The 23637-nt window shown below is 34.8% G+C and overlaps 1 protein-coding gene across 1 annotated transcript in view; it reads left to right on the top strand.

Annotated features, from left to right (window-relative positions):
- IL1RAPL1 (interleukin 1 receptor accessory protein-like 1) overlaps positions 1–23637 on the top strand; it is a 756667-nt gene that overhangs the window by 576253 nt on the left and 156777 nt on the right. The window contains exon 6 of the mRNA XM_012649799.1: positions 20696–20700. Within this exon, the coding sequence (XP_012505253.1) occupies positions 20696–20700 (5 nt within the window). The remainder of the gene's footprint in view (positions 1–20695; positions 20701–23637) is intronic.

Genomic DNA, 23637 nt, shown 5'->3' with positions numbered 1-23637 from the left:
CTGTTGAAAAAGACTGGATAAAGTTTAGCTTTCTCAGATAAAAAAAAAAAAAAACATGTAGGCAGAGTAACAAATGAGAACTCTTTTGAGCTTTTCAGCCAACAATAAAATATTTCTGTAAAAATGGAAGTGTACAAGATGGCAGCCATCTGTTGTTTAAAAACAACAGAACTATATTAAAATATAATTTTTGTGTAAGGTCTGTGCCATGAAAACAAGGGCAAAATTGCTTATGTTTATCTAAATGGAGGAAACTTTTGTGTTCTTCTTTGTCTTTGTCTATGCTGATGTGAGATTGGGTAACTATTACTAACTGAAAATAGTTAATCATATTTAATATAGATGAGATTAGTTGAAAAAATGCTATTTTTTATTATTCATGGACCACATGGACACGTCTATTTGGGCAACTCTGAAGTTTTCTCTTTGAGTGCTTGAAATCCAGACATATTAGCTTAGCAAATTCCTAGGAAATCTGTGATAATTTAATGCTAACAGAGACTGAAATTTTTCTGCTTTATTCCTCCAAAACTTAGAAACATACAAATAATAATAGAAATAGCAGTTAGAATAATTGTAAAAAGTTTTCTTAATGAAGTACTCTCTAATATAAGTTAGGTTTTTGGCAAAAAAAATGTTCTTCCAGATATTCAATAAAATTGATGCTATTAAATTATATTGTTAATCTTTTTGCTTTACTAGTTAAAAATGCCTTCTATGCAAATCCTCTATATTATTCCAATTCTTGGTTCATTTTCAATGTTTATTAGAGAAATTTTATAAGTTAATCTTGTAAATGGTTTTCATTTATACCATTGTGCTTTATGAATGAAATATGTAAGTGTGATATAATTCTTTGGAAAAGATGTTAATATCATTATTACAGCAGATATTTTACAAAGGTTAATAGACAATGGCTTGCATATGTATTTTACTTAATCTGCATTGTAGTTTGAAAACACACAAACATGTGAATTAATTACCAACATTTTGCCAACATAAAAACCCACATTTCTATCTTCCTTTACAAAATATGGGAGGCAAGCATTGGACTTCCAGACTAAGACTATAATCTCAAAATACCTAAAATAGAGGAATGCCAGGGGAAAAATTTACATTTTTTAAGATGGCTATGCTTTCTGAGACCATGATTGAAAATATAAACTATTTCTACTAAATAAGAGGACTTATGAGAGAAAATTTCAAATTAGGAGTCTCTCCCACTAGAACCTTAACTTCATGAGAGCAGATACTTGGCACAGCTGTATCCTCCAATCTACTGCAGTCCCTGGCACTATGTACTCAATGAATATTTTGTTGAATGAGTGAATGAACACCCTCTCTCTTTTTCTTTCACATCATCCTGGTACTTGTCCCTCCTATAATCTTTTGCCATGCAGATTTACCATTCTATTATTTGATGCCAGAAAACCCTCCAATGGGGAGAGCTCCATGTTCTTCACTTTTATAATTTTTTAGACTCTTCGCTATCACACCTTTATTCCTAACGGCAAAGAAGCCAAAAATTCACACACTGAGATGTGGTTCACCCAGAAATATTTACAAATTAAAAAATGAGAATATTGAGACAAATACATCTCTCATGATGAAATGTAGACTGTAGGATAATATTAAAAAATTCAAATTATATAGGAGGAATAATTTTTGTGAAGGAATCTAGTCCTAAGCTAGTGCTTCTCAGACTTTAATGTTCATATGAATCACTTGGAGATCTTGTTAAAAAGCAAATGTGTATTTGGTAAGCCTGGAGCAGATTCTAAGATTCTGCGTTTATAATAACCCTCAGGTGATGCTGATGCTACTGGTCCATGGACCACACTTTGGGTACCTAAGTATTAAGCAACTGCTTAAACTACTTGTTTGAAAACAGTCTGACTTGAAGCTATATGTGATAAGGGTGATGGGCTTTTATCAACCTGCTGGCAAAACTTAGATGCCTAAATATGTCCAAATGGGATACATACTTGGAGTAAGAACTTTATAGTGGTGTACTGAAAGGCACCTGATATATAATCTGTTGCCTCAATTTGCAAATGGGACTCTGGAGGCCAAAGATATTCAATGACTTATTGAAGAACTCACAGCTATGCCAATGCTGTACCCAGTGGGAACACAGGTTTCCTTATTCCCAGACCCCAGCTCTTTTAAATACATCATGCTGCCTCTTAGCTATTGAAATTATAGTAGCATTCCTTCAATAAAACATTTAGGAAGTTATGGAACTATCAAATATACTTAATTTCACTTAATATTAAATGCTTCACTAAAGTCAGTCAAAATGAAAGGAAATAGTGCATTTGTTTCATAATTAGATGCATTTCTTGTAGGCAACACTTATTAATCTTGCAATAATTTATCTTAGTTATCTATTGAAAACAATGCTGAAGACACTTAGAATGCCTTTTATTGGGCAAGCATTACTGAACATTAGATGATGAATGACCTTGATGAACTAGTTTGTTTAGCCCATAAGAAAAAATTTGATGTTATGACTAAGTAAAAATTTAGAAAAAGAAAGCAACAAAAATGTCAAAAATCAATATTACTACTTTTGCTGATGAAGAATGTTATTTTTAGCTAAACTGAATTTTTAAAATTTTAAACATCTGTATGGATCCCCCTCAACTCTAATGTCAAGGAGGTTTCTCATCTGCTTTATCTAGTGGTCTTTCACATCTCATCAAAAACCATCTTCCTTTTTACTGTGCATGTATGTGTGTGTAAGTGAAAGTGATACAAATTCTTAAAAGTGGATAAAAGAGAATGATTTTTCCCTACTATGGTGTAAAGTAAAATGGAAAGTGAAGTGATCTGATTGGCATAAATTAGACACATTTTATTGGCAGTTTTATCATACTTGAAACATTTTTTTGGTCTCAAGATCTAATCAAATTATGTCACCAAATCGGAGGTCACATATATTCATGGGGACTTAATGGATCCTCTTGGATTTTCATGGAAAAAAGACAATATGTTCATGATGAGTAGAAGAATTCATCACCAACTCCTCTCCTCTATTCTACCCTCAGCCTTCTATTTCCCTGAGCATATTGGTATTATAAAAGCAACAAATGGAGGCTTCTCCCGACACAGGCTGTAAGAATGTGCTGCTATGATGTGAGGAGCATAAAGGGAAAATCAGGCAGTATAATTACTGTGCTAATTAGGCTCAGACCATTAAAGATCTTTTACCATCCATGTTAGTGTTGCTGTTAATATCACCTGAATATTGCCTCACAGATTACAAAATGCTTCCTCATACATTATTTTCATATCACAGATTATGAAATGCTAGCGTTATAAATCACAATCGTATGAAAGAGTATTATTTTAGTATTACATGAAACTTTGATTTTCAGTGATGCCACGTGTTTCCACAGCGACTACGAGTAATTAATTGCTATAAAATCACAAACAATATTTCCTTTTGAGAGTTGATGACAGATGCTGGCATTTTAACAAAGGGTAAATTAAATAATCCACAGCTTGCTGAGAGAATTGAATTGGTTACTAGGCATTTTTTAAAAAACAAAAATTCTAATGATGCTTGGTGATGTTTGGAATGTTCTGGTAGCTGTACGTTTTTAAGAGGGCCAAGCAGGCCTCTTTCCCTATTCTTTACCTAGCAATCACACCGATATCTTCTGACTATTAGACATTTCTGCCCCTGAGCTAATCACCCTCTTTTAACAGTGTAAACATTCCAGCAGGCATGGAAATTATAACACATTAAGCCATTTTATCTGCAACTCTCATTTTATTGTGATTTGGTTTAATCTGTTTGCTTTGGTCCAAAGTATAAGACAAAATGAGGACACAGAGAATAGGCATCTTGTTAACAGGGAAAGAGGATGGAACTGCAGAAAAGCAGTGAGTCTCTGGGTACTAAAAGGGAAATATCAAGTTATGTCAAGAAATGGAAGGACAACCCCAAAGCCAGATTTGTATGGGGCCTCCCCTTCCGTTATACCTAAATAATAACCATAATTCCTGGTTAAATTTTATTGCTACAGTTGAATAGTAGTAACTTTTTTGTGTAGAATACTGAACTTCTAAATTATTTTTGCACTCCTTGTCAAAGGTATTTTAAAATTAAATAGCTGCCATAATACAGTATACCAGTAAATCCCAGTTTGTCTTACAGAGTGACTCAGAACTCTTGAAAGGTCACTAATTTTGAACCTTTACATCATCCTTAAAATCAGTTGAAGAATGACTGTTGCTGGTGTATATGACTTGAAAATATATTTTGTTTAGAACATACAGTGGTGTGTGTGTGTGTGTGTGTGTGTGTGTGTGTGTTTGTGTGTGTGTGAATTGGCTGCCCACATTTAAAAATTTGGAGATCTCCCATAAGCATCCATTTTCCTCTTACAAAACTGAAGGTCAAACAATATTGGACCTACATTCTGCATTATGCTGCAGCTAAGTATCACTGCCTTCTTTGGAAAGGATTTTCCCTCTCCAGTCTCCCAGGTCTTGGCAAACTTGCTTCTTTCTTGGACAGAATTGTTTTGGCACCTATTGGCATGCCATGTAGAAGAAATGACATTCCTAAAATTTGACCAATGCACTGATTGGTTGGTTGATTACTTTTACAAACAGCTGAATGAACTATTTCAGTTTTATTTTTGCTCTATTACACATATATGTATATCGGGGGGGAGAGAGAGAGAGAAGTTACAGTTTTATTTTTTTTTATTTCAGCATATTATGGGGGTACCGATGTTTAGGTTACGTATGTTGCCCTTCACCTCCCTACCCCTCCCAAGACCGAGCTTCAAACATGTCCGAAGTTACAGTTTTTTTTTTGTTTTTTTTTTTTGAGACAGAGTCTCACTCGTTTGCCCGGGTTAGAGTGAGTGCCGTGGCGTCAGTCTAGCTCACAGCAACCTCAAACTCCTGGGCTCAAGCGATCCTCCTGCCTCAGCCTCCCAAGTAGCTGGGACTACAGGCATGCGCCACCATGCCCGGCTAATTTTTTCTATATATTTTTAGTTGTCCAATTAATTTCTTTCTAATTTTAGTAGAGATGAGGGTCTCGCTCTTGCTCAGGCTGGTTTCGAACTCCTGAGCTCAAACAATCCGCCCGCCTCGGCCTCCCAGAGAGCGAAGTTACAGTTTTAAATGAACAAATTTACCACTGTACAATTATAAAGGCTACATTGAAGCAATTTTAAGAATAGTTTAGATCATGTCTTTCCAAGTAAAGCTTTGTGTCTTGTAAGTATGATAGAAAGAAAAAGAAGAAATATACATACGTTTTGTATACCCTAATGACCATAAATGTGTAAATATTGCATGTTTAAGTGAAGAGTCATTATTCAGGAATCTAATATGTGTCAGAAGAATACAGTCTCTCTCTTCTATTTTGTGCTAGAGATATAAATAATATATGTTCCCTAGTCCTCTATTCATTGCAGAGTCTGTTGGATAGAAATAAAAAAAAATAGTCATAATTAAAATAGAAAGAGGTTGAGGCTATAGTACAGGCAGGTACACACTATATGGAACAAGTAGGCAGAAGTAATTCTGCCTCAGTCTGCGAAGGTCCCACAGGAGTGGCCATTGAGTTGATTTTTGGAAAAATAAGTAGGGTTTTATCTGGCAAAGGAAACAAGAAAAAGCATTCTAAGGAGAGAAAATGGCATAAGCAAAAACCTAAACATGTGAAAGTTGATTTTATACCCATAAAAATCTCTAACTGAAGCATATGGTTGGAGATGGGGGATAATAAAAGGAAATGTGGAAGATAGAATGGATGGATAGTAAGATTTTAAAGGGCTTTTTACTCCTTCTCAAAGAGCTGGAGCATTTTAGTATAGACAATAGAAAGTAGTAAATGGTTTTAGGGGAGGGTATGAAGTGATGAGAAAGGCAACTCTGACTGCAAAGTGGATTCCTGATTAGCAGAGGGGACAAGTGAAGTCAAGGAGTTTGTTAGCAGGCTTTAGGGATTGGCCAGGGAGAGAGACTGTGAGTCAGAACAGAAGCCATTGGCAATGGGGAGGAATCAGAAGATAAATAACTGAGAGATATTACTGATGAAGAAACTATCCCGATTGGATGCGGATGCTCAGAGGACAAGATGAATTGGAGGTATGTAGGCTGGGAAAGAGCACAAAATCATGCCAAAATCAAAATCATAGTGTCTAGGAAGGGAAGTATTTTCTGCAGCATAGATAACAGTCCCTGGGAAATATATTGACTCTCTGTCATAAAACGCTATTTCCTACAAATGTTAATTAGGTATTTGAACCAAAACTTATTTGGAATTCATTATTATCATAGCTATTATTATTGTTATTATTAAAAGTAGTATTTTGAAAATGTGAGCAACCTCATGCTGTACATGCACACTTGGAATAATGCTAAAAACCAAATCAAACAAAAAACAAGTAACAACAACAAAACCTTGATTTAATGCAAGAAACATCCACATTTATTTTAGCTTGTTTGTTCTTTGTTACTCTAAAGAATCATGAACCATTTTTTTTTTTAAGTCCAAGCTGTTGCCATCCTGGTGAACACATTAACTACATAAAGTAACTGTGCACAGAATACAATTGAAGTCTGCAGCTGCTCTGGAGGATAAAAGCCTATTTCTTTTTTGTGCTGGCTTAGGCCCTCCCAAATTGTGTACATCACATGAGCTGTATTTAATTCAGACCACCCCAAACATGCCTTCCAAGTTAGGTTAAAATCTATGTAGCCATTTTCATGTAACATAGAAACTTAATTTTATTTACATAGACTCTATTTATTTTATATCATTGTTTCTGTTTGCCTTTCTGGTTCATGAATCTAGTTTCTCTGTAATTCTACTTTTACATGAATAAGTACCCCATGTGTTTATCCTACTAGATATCCCATCACTAAAATTGAAACATACCTTGGGCTTATTCAATTTTTTGGTACCTCACTATATTTCCCATTATGTAAATTTCTAATGCAATATATTAAGCATAGTATGATGCATTCCCAACTCGCATCGGCTATTCATACACTGGCATCCATCTTGTATTTGAAACAAGGTAGCATTTTGTTTGTTATAAACATGCTAATTCAGGTGCCTGCTTATTGTAGGATTAGCAAAAAATATGACTGTGTTTTTGAAGGCTATATGTGAATATGAAGTATCATGAATGGCTGCTCTACTTTATCAAATTCAGAATTAAAATAGGATTTAAATAATTAAAAATAGAGGCCTTTTCAGTTTATGGACTTTCTTATGATCCTAAAAAAAAGTGATAGTGAGGTTTCCAGCTGAGAGGAATGGTTGTGAAAAACATTTTGTTCCAGTTAGTTAATTCTTCCCTACATGTGCTATATTCATCGTATCCATTTTAAAAGCAAATGAGCCATCTCTATCTCCTCTCACATTTGTGGCAAACTCTTGCTGTGCCAATTTCAGATTACATGCATCTTAGAGAAAATAAGATGTTCTAATCTTGATTATAATTTTAAGTTAAAAGAGTGAAATTAGTTCAATATGAGGACATTGATACGTTGCACTAGCCAGACTGTCATTGCCCCTTTTGACAAAATAGAAAAACATATCTATACACAGGATGGTAAATTCCTGCATTAAACTGCATAATACTACAAATGCTACTAGATTTCAACTCAATCAAGTAATCAGTTCATGGAAGCTGAAATTTGTTGATAAACATTGCTTTAGAGTTCAGCCATTTTGCAAATAATTATAGCAAGCTTTCAATGAAATTATTTTCATTACGAATGCAGGCACTTCCCAAATGAGGATATAAGAATGAATAATAAACACATGAAAAGATGCTCAGCATCATTTGTCATCAGGAAAATGTAAATTAAAGCCACAATGAGAACCTATTACACACCTGTTAGAATGACTAAAATTTAAAGGACTGATCATATGGAGAAAGTAGAACACTTAAACATTGCTGTTGGAAATGAAAAAAATAGCAAAGTCACTTCAGAAAAAGTTTGATAGTTTCTTATAATGTTAAGCATACATCTATCTGCCCATGACACACATTCTATTCCTAAGTATGTACTCAAAATAAATGGAAAGGTGTATCAACACAGAAGACTTGTTCACAAATATTCATAGCAGCTTTATTTGTAATACCCTGAAACTGAAAACAAATCAAATGTCCATCAGGAGTTGAATGGATAAACACACCGCGGTCCAAAATACAATAGGAAACAACTCAACAATAAAAAGCAACAAACTGCTGAGACACACATGAACATGGATGAATCTCAAACAATTATATTAAAGAAAGAACCCAGACACAAAAGAGTTCGTAGACATTAATATGGAAACTAAGCTGTGGTGATAGAAATCAGATTAGTCATTACATAGTTGTGGGAAAATCTTCTGAGGTAATGGGAATATTTTATACCTGTGTCCTATAAGAAATGTTATACATCCCAACACCTGAACATGGAGAAGTTTAATTTTTAATTACTCTAAAATAATCTAAGCATTCAGGCTACAGAGATAAAAAAAAAAGAAAGGCACAATATGGGAACATTGTGTAGTTAGGTCCTTTGTGAAAATGGAAGCAGGAATGAATAATGAAGCATTCATTCATTCAATCAACAACCAAATAATTATTAGAGTGTGAATGATGAGCCAGACTATTCTAGGCACTGGGTATATAGATGTAGTATTTGGCCTCATCTAAAGTACACTTACTTTAGTAGACCGAGACATAGAATAAGCAATGTCAAATAAACATGATCACAGATCAGTGCTATAAAGAAAATAAAAGCACGCAGACAAGAAGGATGGCACAGATCCATTTTTGGAGAAACCCTGGAGAAGGGTATACCAGATAGAAGAAAGGGTGAATGCAAAGGCCCCAGAGTGAGAAAGAGCTCAATTTGCTTGAGGATCAAAAAGGAGGAAGTGTGTCTAAAAGGCAGGCAGGCTTGTATAATGAGTGTGGAAAGCCTGCAAAGACAGCATAAGGTACTTGTATTTTAACCAAAATGAAATGGGAAGCTATTATGGAGTTTTAAGTTAGAGAATTGCATTATCTATTTGTGCTTTCTTTTTAAAAATCTCTTTTGTTTAATGTGTGGATTGAAAGAAGGGGAGAGTAAGAAGAAGTAAAGCATAAGCTCCTAAACACTATTGCAATGAAATGAAAACAGGGAGACCAGTTGGGAGGTCATTGCAATAACCCAGGCAGGAAATGAGTGTAGCTTGAATTAGGGAGGTGGCAGTAGAGAATTGTAGTAGGCAAGTGGACAATTTTAAAATACATTTTAGAGGTAGATCTTACAGGACTCACTAACAAATAGAATATGGAGGAATGAATGAAATGGAAAAAAAAAAAAAAAAGGTGATCCGTGAGTCTTTGCTTGAGCGTCTTGCCATTTACAGACATGAAGAGGTCTGGGTAGATAAGGCAGGGTTCCAGTGTGAGAAAGTCAATGTGTATATCATCTATAGGTTTAACAGGAAAGAGATAGCACTGCCAAATCAGGTACGATGAAGAGGGTTTACAAAGGTATGGGAAGTGTGTGAGGAAAACAGCAAGGATAGTGCTGTACCCCCAGGTAGTAAGTATGAGGAATCATTACTATCCCTAGGAAATAAGGGGTAAGTGAAATGAGCCCTTAGAGTGGTTATATGGAGAGATCTTCTGACAGGAGATCAGGTCTTCAGTAGAGGAACCCAACAAACTCAAAGAAACCTGAAAGAGAGAGACCTTTGTTCTCCTTGTAGTTGGAGAACATTCTCATTGGCCAAACCCAGCTGGAACCTGGAAGGACTGGTGGATGGGGGTTGGTGGGAAATGAAGGATGGATGGGCTGGGGAGTGGGGAATGGTAATCATCCAGTACTCGGAGCAACAAGAGTGAATCTGGAAGGGCAAAGCAAGATACCCAGCACAATGCCCATATGCTGAATTCTGTATAATTTAAGAGTGCATTAAACTTTTTCTAACTATCTAAATTGCAGCCAACAACATAGAAATTTTTGTTGTCAAGAATATTAATTTGGAAAGCTTTGCTGGTTATATATTAATCATGTGTTATTTTTGTAATACCTGTTAGAGGAAGCTGGTCCCCCTTAAAAGTATCCTTTTGAGTAGTCACTACTTAGTTAAGAAGTAACTCATCAGGAAAATAGTGAAGAGGAATTATGGGATGCACAAAACCTGAAGACAACTTTAGCGTTATAGAGGATCTTGAGAATACTAGACAGATGGAAATGAAGAATTCATTTGTTCTTTTACCGTTAAGACCTTGCATAGGTGTTTGTGACATTTGGAGCTGGGATAAGAAAATCAGGTTTTATTCCATATGTTCGAAGTATTTTATTATGTTTGTCAGTATAACTTAATCTTTTTAGTTATCACATGTAATTCCATTTCTACATTTTGCTAGAATTATCTAACAAAGACAACATCTTTACATTTTATAATGCAAGCTCTAAAGGGTCGCATTGGCTACTATAAACTCTGTTTTGAAAGTTTATTTAGTCAGAAGGCACTATTGTCAAAGCACTATTATCAATTTTTGATGATACATTCATTTAAAACATATTTAATGCTTCCCTAGTATTTGTTCTGTAATATTAATATGTTGTCTGTTGCCATGTGCTGATTGCTCACAGATAATAAGGACATTGGAAGAAAACAGGATTTAAATACTGTATGTATGTACGCATGCATGTATATGTAAAAATTATTAAGAACTAAAGAACATTCATTGATTCCAAGAAGAAGTTTTTTGAATGCCTACTATGTGCTGGGCACTTTTCTCAGCACTCAGGTTGTATCAGTGAACAAAATAGACTCAGATTCTTGCTATTTTGGGTGTGATATTCTAGTGAGGAAACACAGACAACAAACAATAACTATATAAAAATAAATCACATAGTATGTCAGAAGGTGATACATGCTATGGGAAAAAATAGAGTATGCACAAAATAAAGCAACATTCATCAAGGTCACGAAGCAACATTAACCCAACTCTAAGCTGATCTCCCTGAATTCAGAATTGAAGGTTTTTCAGTTTTCATAGGCATCCATTCATTTTTCTCTTTTATTTTTAGTTGACATGTAATAATTGTGCATATTTATGGGATACAGAATGATATTTCAATACATGTATACAATGTGTAATGATCAAATGAGCATAATTCATCACTTTAAATATTTATCATTTATTTGTGCTGTGAACATTCAAAATCTTCTCTTCTACCTTTTTGAAAATATACATTAAATTATTTTAACCATATTCATCCTACAGTGCTACAGAACACTAGAACTTACTTCTACTATCTAGCTGTAATTTTGTATCTGTTAACCAACTTTTCCCTATCCAGATATCAATTCTTAAATGGTAAAGCCAAAATCTTTATCAGAAGTGACTAATACATTTGTGCTTAATATGTTAAAATTTTGTTAAAATTTAAGATCACTAAATAAATATAAAGTAATAGGCCAGTCTTTTAATTAATTATGTTTATGACAAAGCAAAACAAAAAATAATTTAGATAATTTCATTTTATAATAAACCAATTCAGGATATGTTTGTCATAGTTATTTATCGGTATATTATTTGCCTTATTACTTATGTATAGCTTAAGGCATTGACTCTGCAATATAAAGTAGGTATATTTTGTTTTTAGGAATTCTATTAAAATGAGTTTTAATGCACATTAGTATCTCTTTCTAGTCTTGAATATAAAGATAAATTATGTCATATGTGTGTATTAGTTTTGAAGAATTTATATTTACCTGAGGTTAAATCTACTTTATTTTTTTTTTATTTCAGCATATTACAGGGGTACAAATGGTTAGGTTATATATATTGCCTTTGCCCCACCCAAGTCAAAGCTTCAAGCACCTACCCAGACAGTGCACACCACACCCATTAGGTGTGAATATACCCATTCCCTCCTTCCCCCTCCCACCTGCCCAACACCTGATGAATGTTACTACTATATGTGTACATAAGTGTTGATCAGTTAATACCAATTTGATTGTGAGTATATGTGGTGCTTATTTTTCCATTCTTGCAATACTTCACTTAGTAGAATGGGCTCCCACTCTCTCCGGGGTAATACAAGAGGTGTTAGATCATCATTGTTTTTTGTGGCTGTGTGGAACTCCATGGTATACATATACCACATTTTATTAATCCACTAATGGATTGATGGACACTTGGGTTGTTTCCACATCTTTGAAATTATGAATTGTGCTGCTGTGAACATTCTAGTGCAGGTGTCTTTTTTTATAGAATGTCTTTTTTTCCTTTGGGTAGATGTCCAGTAATGGGATTCCTGGATCAAATGGTAGTTCTACTTGTAGCTCTTTGAGGTATCTCCATATAACTTTCCACGGGGGTCATACTAGTTTGCAGTCCTACCAGCAGTGTATGAGTGTTCCTCTCTCTCCGCATCCATGCCAACATTTATTGTTTTGGGACTTTTTGATAAAAGCCATTCTCATTGGAATTAAGTGATATCTCATTGTGTTTTTTTTTTAATTTCAGCATATTATGGGGTACAGATGTTTAGGTTACGTGTGTTGCCCTTGGTTCCCCCCACCAAGTCCATATTTCAAATATGTCCGTCCTTCGGTTAGTGCGCATTGCACTCCTTGTGCATACAAATACCCGTCATTGTGGTTTTGATTTGCATTTCCCTGATGATTAGAGATGTTGAGCATTTTTTCATATGTTTGTTGGCCATTAGTCTGTCTTCTTTTGAAAAATTTCTGTTCATGTCCTTTGCCCACTTTTTAATAGGGCTGTTTGATTTTGGAACCAGAGAAGACCCCATATAGCAAAAGCAATCTTAAGCAAAAAGAACAAAATCGGCAGCATCAATTTACCAGACTTCAAGACTTGTACTTTACCAGACTTGTACTACAAGTCTATAGTAGCTAAAACAGCATGGTACTGGCACAGGAACAGAGACATAGACCAATGAAACAGAACTGAGAACCCACATATAAAACCATCTTAATATAGCCATCTAATCTTTGACAAATCAGACAAAAACATACACTGGGGAAAAGAATCCTTATTCAATAAATGGTCCTGGGAAAATTGGATAGCCACATGTAGAAGACTGAAACAGGATCCACACCTTTCACCTCTCATAAAAATCAACTCACGGTGAATAACAGACTTAAACCTAAGGCATGAAACTAGAACAATTCTAGAAGGAAATGTTGGAAAAACTCTTATAGACATGGCCTTGGGAAAGAATTTATGAAGAAGACCACAAAGGCAATTACAGCAACAATGAAAATAAATAAATGGGACCTGATCAAATTAAAAAGCTTCTGCACAGCCAAGGAAACTATCACGAGAACAAACAGACAACCCACAGAATGGGAGAAAATATTTGCATGCTACACGTTCAATAAAGACCTGATAACTGGAATCTATATAGAACTCAGGAAAATCAGCAAGAAAAATAATCTACTTTAAAGTTTCCTTCTTATTAAAACTTGTAGGGAATTGCTGAAATAAAGTTTCATTGTGCCAAGTCACTAAGCAAAATTCCGCAATATGACAACTGTTAGAAAAGTGAACCAAGGGCAATTGTCCCCTTAGGCTATGGGCAAACTGCCCAGTTATGAACCCTGAACTCATTCAGCCAAAAAATCTATATTATGCTAGTGTCTATTATATTTGACTCATTTTGACCAGCTTTTCTCTATGGCTCCCACTTTTATTCCAAGATACTCAGAAAAATAGAAAAAAAAGATAATTCTGTTTTTGGTGATCAGTAACTTTGTAAAAATTAAATTTGTTGGGTATTTTTTTCTGGCAATAGTTTGAGGTGAAAGAACTTTTTTTCAACAAATTGAAACAACTTATTTCCTCCAGAGCAATAGAGTTTGCATTTGACATCAGATAAGTGATTCTTCTAATTTGTTTGAGCTTTCAGCAAACTAGTGAAAAAAAACTCCTTTCATTTATTTTCCATAGTTCTTCATGAGATTTTTTTCAGAATCTCTAAATGTTCTTGGAGATCGGGGGTTGGCTACTCAGCTCATAATAAGAATCTAACAGAAAACATACTATTAAACATTTGAGCTGCTCAGATGAAAGCCAATATTTAAGACCAAAATAATATTATGCATAATAAATAGGCAGATAGTTAATGACTTCGGGCAGAATGATTATATCTGTTAGCCCTTCAATTAACTTCTATAAGTCTAATACTCTTGATGAATTTTCCTCTGTCTGGTATTTTTCCGTCAGGTATATAACTCATGAGGCTAAAGCAGCATCAAGTTAGCATCAACATTTTATTACTACCATATACTAGGTGCCTTTCTGTTTCTTTAAAGGAAATGAAGTTGCTTTTTCATGTTCTAGTAAATTTATGTGATTTCTTTGCAAGAGGATTCACCATGAATTACTGCAATATGCTTAGTGCTGTTTAGAAAACATTTCATCCCTTTCCCTGTTTTGTGTAGTTTTATTTCCTTTTAATGCCTTTTTAATTCCTTTTATTTAAAGCCTAAGTCTCAAATATTCATGATTCTTATTACAAACTATAAAATATGTGCTTAATGTCATTATCCTTTCTAAAAATCGTCTTGAATCCTTCTAGTTTAATCACATATCTAGCTTGTAACTAAATTTAAAAATGTATGTAAATTGTCAGAACTCTAGTAAAACAAAATGCCTAAATATCTTGTATAATGATATGGCTTTATAACAATAGCTACATTGCTTGTTTTGTAAAATTATTTTATTTAGCCTTTTAAGTTAGATATGCCCATTGTATGTGTCTAATAAAATCAAATCAGAATTTAGGTATTGATTTTTTTCTTTTTTTCTTTTTCTTTTCTTTTCTTTTTTTTTTTTTTAGGGTCTTGCTCTGTGAATGTTTTTAAAGCTGACAACCTTGGTGCTATCCTTGGTTTTTCCTTTCCTATCACCTCTGGTATCTAATCCATCAATTCCTAGTGATTATATCTCAGAATTGGCCCTGTATCTGTTTATAAATCTTCTGTCACCCTCTTATTACAAGCTTCCTCATTGGTCTATAATCCATTGTCCACACAGCAATGAAAGCCACCAATTAAAGGTAAATTGAGTTAATCATTTTCCTGCTTAAAACTGCTCAATGAACTCCTAGAATCAAGTCCAGACTCCTTATTATGGCCAGCTAGTCCATACATCAACTTGCCCTTACTTCCTTTTCTGATCTTGTCTCCTACCACTCCATTTGTGGCCGCACACCATGCTCATTCCCGTCATGGCATCTTGGCTCTTGCTGATCCTTTTGTACCCCAAAGCTCTTTCTCTACCTCATGATTTCTCCTTTCTTATTCCTCAGGGTCTAAGCTCAGACGTCACCTTTCCAAAGAAGCCTTTGAACTACCCTGCCCAAAGTAGCCCCAAATCAGTCTCTCTTATGTCTCCCTATGCTATTTATTTCATAGCAGTTAGCTCCGTCTGGAATTACTTGTTTATTTATTTGTTTGCTCTTTACTGTCTTTATCTCTACGTTCCCCATCTCCCTTATAAGTTCCAAGTTCTCCCTTATAAGGCCCTCATCTCACTCAATGCAATAGCCAATATCCTAGGTCAGAACTTGGTATATAGTTCATGCTCTTTAGAGATGTGCTGAATAGATAATATATTAATAGTCAAAATTCAGGGCAGGTAGCGAACAATTATTTTCTTGAAGTATTGATTCTCAAACATTTTCATTTTGTGAAGCTATTAAGTTTCATGTAAATCACCTCACACTTCATGTGCTCCCTCCCTTAAAACTTACCCAATGTTCTCAGGTTTTTCTACTCATTAGATTTACATTTCTTGCCAGTAGAATTTAACTTTGGTAAAATGTTCAACAAATCTGGAGTTTTATAAATCATGCTTGAACTGCTTTGCAAATAGTAGATGAAGGAACTGACTGGCCATGTGCTATGATTTCAGAGGTTTTGAAAAGCATCTAATCCTTTCTACCTCCAACTACCCATTTATATTGAGTCTGAAAATCCCACATTTAGAGTTTTAATTCTTTTATTTTTTAATTAAACAACATAAATTTATTTTCTCACAATTTGGGTGGCCAGAAGTCCAAGATCATGATGTCGACAGGGTTAGTTTCTTCTGACTGGTGTCCTTATTAGAATTTTATTGCTTTGAAAGTTTTGACCCATGTTAAGTTAGAAATATTTCTGGAAAGATTAACATTTTAAACTTGTTCATATATTTAGGTGTAAGGTCCGAGGGTCTAAAATGATATTTTGAGAAGGAAAAAAGAACAAACATTAAAATGCCAGGAATCTAAAATATAGGCGGAAGGAGCACCCAGACAGTGGGAGCCATTCAGAAATCCTGATCTGTTTTTTTGTTTGTTTGTTTTTGTTTGCTTCTTAGTTTTGTGAAATCTTTGAGTCACACAGAAATCTTGATTTGCTTGTAAGGCAGGTGCGTGTGTGATCTATAGAGTTCCGGTTCCTGGCTTCGCTACTAACTACATATTTAGACGTGTCATTTAAGAGATTCCTTATTTTTTTCACATAAAGATTAAATGACATGTCTGAATGTACAGTTAGTAGCAAAGCCAGGAACCAGAACTCTGTAGATCACACTTTCACCTGCTTTACAAGCAGATCAAGATTTCTGAATGGCTCCCACCCTCTGGTGCTCCCCCTTTCTGCTTATATTTTAGATCCTTGGTATTCTAATGTTTGGGTTTTTTTCCTTCTTAAATACCTTTTTAGATCCAGCTGGGTGATCTCTAAACAATTCCAGGTCGGTGATTGCATACTCCATAATTTTGTTCAGATTAACTCACTCCACTTCTCACAGACACTGGAAAGTATAAGAGTACTGATGTAATTAAGTGTTCTTACCACAAAATGATAACTGTGTGTGTGAGGTGATGCATTTTTTAACTGATTACATTAACTATTCCACAATGTATATATACTTCAAAACATCATGTTGCACATAATAAATAGAGAATTTTAAAAAGCCAATATGATTTCCACAAATACAATAATATGGGAAAAAACAGCAACAGACCTCGAATTCACTTTTTATATCTGTTTTTCATACCACGTATATTCACAGTGTTTCATTCTGCATCTATTCCCAAATTTGAATGCATGCGCATACACGAACATACATATGCATCACCTCCTTCGCTGAGAAATGACAGCACCGTTATCCATTCAAAGGCACTGACTCTGAGAAGAGTGAAACAGAAGGTACTTCTCTCTTATCCAGCATCCAATAAGCTATTCTATTTTCTGGTTTCTTCATTATATTTCATTTTATTTATTAATATTAGGTTAAGAACTCACAAAGCCACAGCAGGTTGGGAAGGTTAGCAGGAGATATCCATTTTTTTTGTCTCGATCTCTTTTCAGATAACTCATTCTTGGTGATTTTCTTTTGAAATTAATTTATTCTTTCCTTTCACCCACTCCCCTGATTACTCTATTAACATACTGCCAAATGTAGGGATTATGGCAATATAATAGCAATTAACAATTGCTGTTGCACTAAACTAACAAAAGAATATTTTGCTAATAATTTTTTATTCTCAAACAGGTCACGATTATACTTAGTACTTTATCACACTTTAATATACTTATTACTTATATTTATTTCAGTAGTCATGATCTCATAAATGATCTGCTCATTCTGACTCTAAGGAGACAATAAATATTTAGTCAATGAATAAATAAATGCAATGTTGGAATTAAAATATACTCTCAACATTTAAACAAAATGCATTTTTATAAAGCATGGAGGGAGGAAGCATGGGTTTGGAGGCTGTGCACTAGATAAGTAATATATTTTTCTATAGCATGAAATGTTTTCCTTATTAAAATGCATATAATGTGAAGCTGTTTCTCCAGGAAGACCTGCTATGTTCTGTTGAAATTGCCTTCACTGATCTATGGATTAGCTAGCAACAGAGGAGGCTATGGCTGATGTTTGTGCATGTGTATTTAAATGATTGAAGAAAGGAAGTAATGGGAATTAATATTCTGCTTTTATGAGTATAATTATAAGTTTAACACAGGGACAACTTTATTTTTAGGGTAATACATCTGTGCATCATGAATGATACGTATGTTAAGATCATGCTTTTTTGCATTCAATTTCTATTTGTATGGAATTGAAATAAACTCATCCAATTTATGAATGAAAGTCAAAACTGTACTTGAAAGTGAAGGAAAAGGGCATTATTTTTTAAAGATTGCATATAAATATATCTTCATGACTTTAATAGTGTTCAAAAAGATAGTTTAGAAGCGTACTTTACTTAGTCTGTTATTTCTCCAAATAGATGCTTTAAATGTCTTAAACTTCTGCTGCAAAAACTAACCTAGGCCAATTTGGGCATTCAGGAATTGTCAGATTTTTGGAGCAAACTCAAATAGAATTCTAGGGTTAAAGACAGGGGGATGATCCATGGCAACCTTTTCTCCACAATCTTGCTACCAGGTGGTGTGCTAAAATTAAAACAAGTCTTAGATTAAATAGACCAAATTCTGTCAAATTTACCAAAATTTAGTAGCAAATAGGCACAAAAACAATTATTGAATTTAGGCCTTTAATTTCTCACTTTCAATCCATAGAAACTTCCACAATCCCCTTACAAGAGAGGTTCATTTTGAGGAAGATCAGCCAGACTTCGAGTTACATCAGGGACAGAATCTTCCATGAAATTGAATAGAGTGAAGACCAAAGGAAGTGTAGACCTAGACGTAGTACTCTTATCTGAAGGTATTACATGCCTAGCCTTGACAAGTTCTGATGCCTCATTCATGGTAAAGCTCATAAAAATCTATGTAGCCAACTGAACATTTTGAACACTACTCATTTCATCAATGAATAACTATTTCAAGCATCCTTTTTGTGAATTAATGAAAACTCTGATATAGACTTTGATGATGATACTTGAAATTCTTATGTGGCCATTTTGAGAATATGGATTCTGGATTAGGGAACTTAAAATTCTAACCACTTTAGGAGTATGAATCAAAGGTAATATACAGATACATAAATCACAGTGATGTGTTTTAAGGTAATTTACCACACCTGTAGCATAATAGCTTCTTAAGTAGATTTGCACTATAATGTTCCATCTACACTAAGGAAATATTAATTGAAATAGGTACTATTTCATAGATATCCTGTACATGTTATCTAATATATCCATATTTGTATCTAGATCATCAATATCTATATCTATCATCTATCATCTGCCTATCTCTCTCTCTATATATATATCATTATAGGAGTAGGAATCACAGAAAATGAGGTCATTTGAGCCAGTGGCCCTGGTTTGTATCATTTAAATGATCTGAAATTCCAACTATATAAATTCTTAGATACTCAAATAATGCAAATTCTACAGGTGTCTGGAGTAATCTCTTCCAACTTTTAAGTCTATTGACTATGCATAACTTTCTCATATTGAAGAAAATTCTTGGCTGGTGAGGGACACCAAGTCTGAACTCAAACTGTGTTCTTAAGCTCTGAAAGGAAAACAAGGACAAGCTAAATGTCTGCCTCTGCCCAGAGGGGAACTCCCTGGAAGACAGAGCTTTAAAGTTTCTCTCCTAAAGAAAAGTTTAATGACATCAAACAGGGCCCTGGAGAAAAGTTCTGGTACTTGCCTAAAAACTAGGTCTAGCAGTAGACTGAGAAGTAAAGTTTCAGGGAACCTTTTCTATCCAACTGGAGAGATACTTTATGAACCACTAATAATGGTGTGCTTGCCACCTTTCAGTTTACCCTTTGTGAATGAATCAGGTGGTTTGCTTTTAATTGGTATATTTATTCATTTTCCCTCTGGAAAACCATCTCTACTCATATTCCTGGATCAGCTGTTTTCCTATAATCAGTTATGTATGGGAGCTTCGGAAATCAACAGAACTTCCCATTATATCTCTTTTTCAGTAAAAGTTTCAGAATAAATCTACCTAAGATTGAGGCTCCCCAGGTAGAATCACTGAGTCCCATACTACCTACAATGCCTATGACAAGTGAATTTTTATTTCTCACTCAGACTCTGCTGAGCAAGACTCATGTATCCAAATGCCTACTTTAAAACTCATCCTGAAAATCTGGCAGGGAACTCAACCATAACATTCAAAGCAAAAATAATGGTTTCTTGTCCAGCCTCACAAATGACGCACCCTCCATTCTTCTCCATCTCAATTAATGTTTGCAATACACCCGCTGTTATTCAGGTCAAACACCTAAGCATCATTCTCCATTTTTCTCTATCCCTTACACCTGACACCCAATCTATCATCATTTTCTGTGATTTCTACCTCACCATCTCTGCTGCTATTCTTCATCTAGTCCAAGCCTCTACCAACTCTCACCTAAAATGCTGTATTTGCCATCTTTTAGTCTCCTTTCTTATACTCTAGCTCTGCTTCTTTGGTCAACATAGCAACTGAATGATAATGAAAATAAAATAAAAGGATCATATCACTTCTTTATTTAAAAACCTTTTATAGCTTCTCTTTAACCATGAAATGAATCAAAATCTCTAACAATGCCCTACAAATCACCCTCCCATAATCTCTGGCCTCTAAAATCCTGCCAATTTCCTGCTCTCACTGGCCACATAGTCTTTCTTCCTCTTCTAAACAGAAAGTCCACATAGCCCGGCCTCAGGACCTTTGCACTCACTGGTCCCACTGTCTGGAAAGCTCTGGCCCCTAATAGTCACAGGTCTGATTCCTTGATATCTAAGTCTCAGCTCAACTATCGCATTACTGTGAGACAACCCCTACCACCTTATCTTAGGTAGCCCAGCCATGCCCCCAGCCAGGAACTCTCTACATCTTTACCTGCCTTCTATTTTCTAGAGCATTTTTCACTAACTGAAAGTTTCTTATTTATTTAGTTGGTTGGTTATTATCCCCCTACTTTGATTATAATGTAAATTCCATAAAAACACAGATCTTGCCTGTCTTCTGCTGTATCCTATTCTCCTTGGCACATGGCAGGATCCCAATTTGTTGAATAAAGAAATGAGGACTCCTACCTGGAAAATTTTTTCTTTCAAGAAAGGGAGAATCAAAGTAGCCATTTTCCAATGTAGTCGATGACCTTGGTATTATGCTTCCATGGTGAAACTTTTCTGAGAACCCCAGAAATTTGCCACCCTGTTTAAATCCAACCGTGAATATATTAACTGCTCAAGAAGTCACCAAGGGGTCACTAGGATAGATCTGAGCGTCTCTCATTCCCTCAGGCCCTCTCATCCTTCTGTTTGATAAATCAGTGCCAGAGGAAGAGGAGTAACATCACATTCAATGATAAAGGTGCCCTGTGATAATTTGCATCATCTCCAGGGAGAATTGAAAGGGATTTATTCAATCTCAGAGCTCTAAAGCAGTGGTTCTCAAAGTGTGATCCCTGGACCAGCAGCATCAGCACAACCTGGGATCTTGTTAGAGATGCACATTCTCAGGGCCCACTCCTGACTTGCAGAATCAGAAATTTTATATCTTTTTGAAAAAAAACCCCTCTGCTAAAATATGAGAAGGACAACAGTGCCCACTGCCATACCTGGGGAGCAGGGTAATTTTAGGGATACTCAGATACTTTGTAGATTTTCCTCCTGAGAAGGAGTATAACTTGGAATTCAAAAATTATTTGCTTCTCAGTTTTAAAGTAGAGGAGAAGGGAAATGACTTGGCCTAAAACACAGCATATGGTTATAAATGCTAGTGTTGCATAGCCTCATCCAAAGCATCAATTCATAGAGAAGCACATTAAAGCAGTGTAATGTTCAAAACCAAGTTCTGCAGTAAGCATCTGCTATAATAGAATGACTTATTCCAGAAGGGAAGTTTCATTTCAGGAGAGCTTATCATGATATCAAATATGTTTTGAGTTAATGAAAACGCAGGAAGCACCAAGTTAATAGGGCAATTTTAAACCATAAAACCTAATTTAACTGCACTAAGAATGACAATATAATGCTCCACACAAAAGGAAGTTTCACAACCTGATTGATCAAATGGAGAATTACTAGGATGAGGATGCTGCATAGCATCTCCTTTGAAGAAGCTAAGTTGACTAGGAGAGGCAGACTTCCTTAGAATATGATTATCTACTTCTTAATTAAACACAGAATGATTAAAAAGAGATTTTGCTTTACAAGGCCACAGAACAGCTTGTTTGATAAAATTGTTATAAGCCTCTAGACTCTCATTTCCACTTTGGTATTGGTTCCTTATATTTGTTTTCAGAAATATTTAAGTAGAGGTTCTTAAGGCTCTTGTTTATATATTTGTGTTTTTTAGTTGGTGTTAGCTGTAAGATAAAGTTGAAATATCAGGAGGAAGGAAGTTTATCCTCACAATAAAAATCTTTGAGTAATATTGAAACTATTCCTTCTGATATAGATAACCCTGTATTTTAGCTGCTTAATTTCAAATTTAATTATTTAGTTGAAAAATTAAAAGTCATTACTAATGAAACAGAGCTACTTGTTTCTCTTGGTTTATGGATGTTTTATAAAATATTAAAAACAGCTGTTTCTTTATAATTTTCCTGAATTGAATCACCTTAAGGGCTTTCTTGAAATCATATTTGATCAATAGTTGTTTTATAACTTCCCCTATAAAAGTTACTTCTAAGTATTATTTCCTTTACATATAAAAATTATTACTGTTGTGTGTTAAGAACTTTTCCTAGGTATCCTTAATTCATTAGAATGCCCATAATATGATTAGCAAAACCAATTAGGCCATTTACTAAACAGGGAATATTGGAAACATGCTACATGGAGAGCATTGCTTTACAAGTAATCCAACTTTTTAATTTTGAAATTAGACTAAGAGCATAATAAATTTAGAAAATGTGGCAATTAAATTTAAAATAATTACAATAAAAGAATACTATAATTTTAGTTCCTTGGTCACACTAGGCACATTTCCAGTGCTCAATAGCCACATTGGCTAGTGGCTACCATATTGGACAGTGAAGATACAGAACATTTCCATTATCACAGAAAGTGTTGTGCAGGTAGTGCTGTATAAGCTTGTTTGTGAGGAAATGTATTTTTAAAGAGCATTGTTCTCTGGGGCATTACAACATAAATTGAAAATTCTATTGAATAAGGAAATATTATTGCACATATGGAATATTTCTTTTTTTATTTCCAAGTGTTATGGGGGTACAAACGTTTTTGGTTACATGATTGCTTTTGTAATGCTTGAGTCAGCGTTAAAAGTATGGATAACTGACCCTCTAGAACAGGAGGCCTAAGTGTACAACACATGCATTTCCTATCAGAGTTGGTTGCCTGAACACATTGTATATATTGGTTCCATAACTAGGTCACACAGGTTTTGAAGGCCATATATTCTGTTCTATTCAGCATCCCCACAGCACCAAGAAAGAGTGATATACCTAAAGTGGACACTCAATTAATCTTTTTTTTTTTTTTTGGAGACAGAGTTTTGCTCTGTTGCCCTGGCTAGAGTGCCGTGGCATCAGCCTAGCTCACAACAAACTCAAACTCCTGGGCTCAAGCAATCCTTCTGCCTCTGCCTCCCACGTAGCTGGGACTACAGGCATGTGCCACCACGCCCAGCTAATTATTTCTATATATTTTTAATTGTCCAGATAATTTATT

Source organism: Propithecus coquereli, unplaced genomic scaffold (assembly GCF_000956105.1).
Source record: "Propithecus coquereli isolate 6110/MARCELLA unplaced genomic scaffold, Pcoq_1.0 Scaffold303, whole genome shotgun sequence".
Lineage (NCBI taxonomy): Eukaryota > Metazoa > Chordata > Mammalia > Primates > Indriidae > Propithecus > Propithecus coquereli.
Note: the sequence above shows the minus strand (reverse complement) of the source record. Positions and strands in the feature narration are given on the sequence as shown.